Here is a 2,992-nt window from a genome sequence, read left to right as displayed (position 1 = left end):
TATATATATATATATATATATATATATGTATGTATGTATGTATGTATGTATGTATGTGGTGCACAGAAATGTAAGGTATATTATGTCTACATGGAATACTGGAACCACCGAAGAACAATTTACAAGAAGAATTAAAATGGTAAAGAAAAAGGATACAGCACTGGCATGGTTGATGCCAACAAACACTGCCACACACCGCATCACACTGGACCATTCTCGTCTGTGAGTGTGGGGTTCACCCAATTTGTTGTCTAAACATGGATACAATAGACCTATGATGGCTGCAAAAAAGACACAAAAAGAAAATGAATACATTATTAAGGAATAAGAAATATTGGGGGGTGTTTTACTCCCCTAAATTTGGCACAAAATTAGGGAGGAGACATTTGGTGAGAAGGTACAGTTGATAAGAATGACCCCCAGTACTTGAATGGTTTCACTGACCATGACCCATAGAAGGAAGAGCGAGAAATAATGTCAACCTAGGTAAGATTTGAACCCACAACCTGAAGATATGTGATTCGGGAAACATATGACAGTGATCTTCTGTTGCTGCCTGACCATTCATTTTCAATTTACTCTCAGAGTCTCCTGTTTTCCCAAGTTTACCATTGAGGGCACAGGATCTTTTAATTCTCAGGGGCATAAAGGTTGGTTCATATGACATCAGGACACGTCTACACATCAGTGGCCTTGTGTGATATGCGCATGGTTTAGTGGTTAGGTGTGTTGGACTCATGATCATAAGATTGTGGTTTCGATTCCTGGACCGGGCAACACGTTGTGTTCTTGAGCGAAACTGCTTCATTTCACGTTGCTCCAGTCCACTCAGCTGGCAAAAATGAGTAATCCTGTGAGGGACTAGCATCCCATCCAGGTGGGGAATATATACGCTGTGGGAACCAGAGAAACTGAGCCCTTATGAGTTAGTATGATGCAAGAAGGTAGCTTTACCATTTTAGTGGAGACATGTGACTTAGTGGTGAGGGTGTTGGACTCGAAATACAAAGATTGAGGTTTCAGTTCCTGGAGCAAGCAACATGTTGTGTTCTTGAGCAAAACACTTTATTTCATATTACCTCATTTCACTCAGCTGACAAAAGTGAGTAATCCTGTGTCAGACTGGCATCCCATCCAGGGGGAAATACATGCACCACGGAAACTGGCTCTACGAGTCTGTATGTCTCAGGATGGATCAATCTATACGTGTGATTGTTTATTTTTAGAATAATATTGCTGGGTAAGTGTGAGAAGCCAGATCAGGACAGTCTGAATGTAAAACATGTAGAAAATTTGGGCTGAACATGGCAACAGAAAGGTCAAGATAACAAAGGATGAAAGAAAATGAGAAAAAAGGGAAAAAGAAGGGAGAAAAAAGGGAAAAAGAAGGAAGAAAACAGGCAACTAAGACAAACCAATATAAGAGAGTGTGTGTATGAGAGTGAGAAAATAAAGGATTTTTGAAAGCTGTTTTAAGATGAAAAAACATGTAGCAGGTGTTAACACTTACCAGCAGCTGTCCCACATGTAGGGGGAACCCACCATGTAGATGAAAAGAGATTTGTGATGACTTCTTGTGGGAATGAGAGCTGGCGTTGTACTTGTAAGAGGTTGAGAACGAGTGTGAAAAAGACTCCAGTGACAAAAAGAACACAGCCTCGTAACATATATCTGACGACTGCCATGTTGATCTAGCTGCAATGACAAAAGACAAGGAAATATATTAATCAAGGGTTTCATTTTGAGGATTCTTTTTTTTTTCTTGTTTTTTTTTATATATTTAAGTAAAAGCATTCAGTTTCCACATTTAGTGGGACAGTGATGGAGCTGTGTCAAGATATTCAAATATCAAACTCCAGTCGAAAGAGAAACAAAAAATAAAAACTACTCAACTGATCAGCCACAAAGGGGCCAATACAGGATTGCTTATCTGCTAGAAATAGTTACCAAATCCCCCTGTTGCATATATATGTGAGGCTAACATGTGTGTGTGTGTGTGTGTGTAACAGTTGATGTATGCTTGTTCAGGTGGTGTATGCATGTGTATATATTAGGTATGTAAGTTTGTAACTATGTCTTCGTATGTCTGTCATCACCAGCCCCTACTGCTTGACAACTGGTACTGGTTTATGTCCCCCCATGACTTAGCAATTCAACAAACAAAACCAAAAGAGTAAGTAGCAGACTCAAAGAAAAAGAAGAAAAAAAAGGGAAAGCAAAAAGCACAGGGGTGGGGTGGGGGTTAATTTGCCTGACTAAAACCTTTCAAAGTGATGCCGCAGCATGACCGCAGTCCTGTGAGTGCAACAAGCGTAAGACTGAGGGTAAAAAAAAGTTCAATGCCACAAAAACCAAATTAATAATGAGAAGAAGTCTGTTTATTTATCAAAAACTCCACCCTGAATTCTTTATCAGATTTAAAAAAACTAATAGAAACCTATCAGGGCAATGACATTTCATTTGAAATACAACAGGAGAAGAGTTACTGACATACATAATACAACAACAACAACAACAGCAACAACAACGGCAGCAACAACAACAGCAGCAGCAACAAGAACAGCTGCAACAAGATATTCTTGGCTTTAGAAAGTTTATTTAATAGTCAACATCAGCAAAAGAACGAAAAGGAAGGAAGGAAGGAAAGAAAATTAAAAACCAGGTCAGCAAACTATTATACATTCTTAGCACTTTTGCTCACACACACACACACGCGCGTGTGGTGTGCACATATAGATATATGTATGTGCGTGTGTGTGTGTGTGTGTGTGTGTGTGTGTACATATACATGTATGTGTATATATAAGTGTATATGCATGTGGGTATATATATATATATGTATATATAAGTGTATATGCATGTGGGTATATATATATATATATGTATATATAAGTGTATATGTGTGTGGGTGTATGTATATATATATATATATATATATATATATATATGAGTATATATATATATATATATATATGAGTATATATATATATAT

The 2,992-nt window shown here is 37.7% G+C and overlaps 1 protein-coding gene across 2 annotated transcripts in view; it reads right to left on the bottom strand.

The window, feature by feature from the left end:
* LOC106883797 (insulin-induced gene 2 protein) overlaps positions 1 to 2,992 on the bottom strand; it is a 19,877-nt gene that overhangs the window by 5,108 nt on the left and 11,777 nt on the right. For both annotated transcript variants that reach the window (XM_014934934.2, XM_014934933.2), the window contains exons 2-3: positions 1,511 to 1,695; positions 157 to 281 (exon numbers count right to left, since the gene is read on the bottom strand). In XM_014934934.2, coding sequence (XP_014790420.1) covers positions 157 to 281; positions 1,511 to 1,685 — 300 coding nt within the window. In that variant the 5' untranslated portion in view covers positions 1,686 to 1,695. The remainder of the gene's footprint in view (positions 1 to 156; positions 282 to 1,510; positions 1,696 to 2,992) is intronic.

Source organism: Octopus bimaculoides, chromosome 27 (genome assembly GCF_001194135.2).
Source record: "Octopus bimaculoides isolate UCB-OBI-ISO-001 chromosome 27, ASM119413v2, whole genome shotgun sequence".
Lineage (NCBI taxonomy): Eukaryota > Metazoa > Mollusca > Cephalopoda > Octopoda > Octopodidae > Octopus > Octopus bimaculoides.
This window is presented reverse-complemented; position numbering and strand designations above follow the sequence as displayed.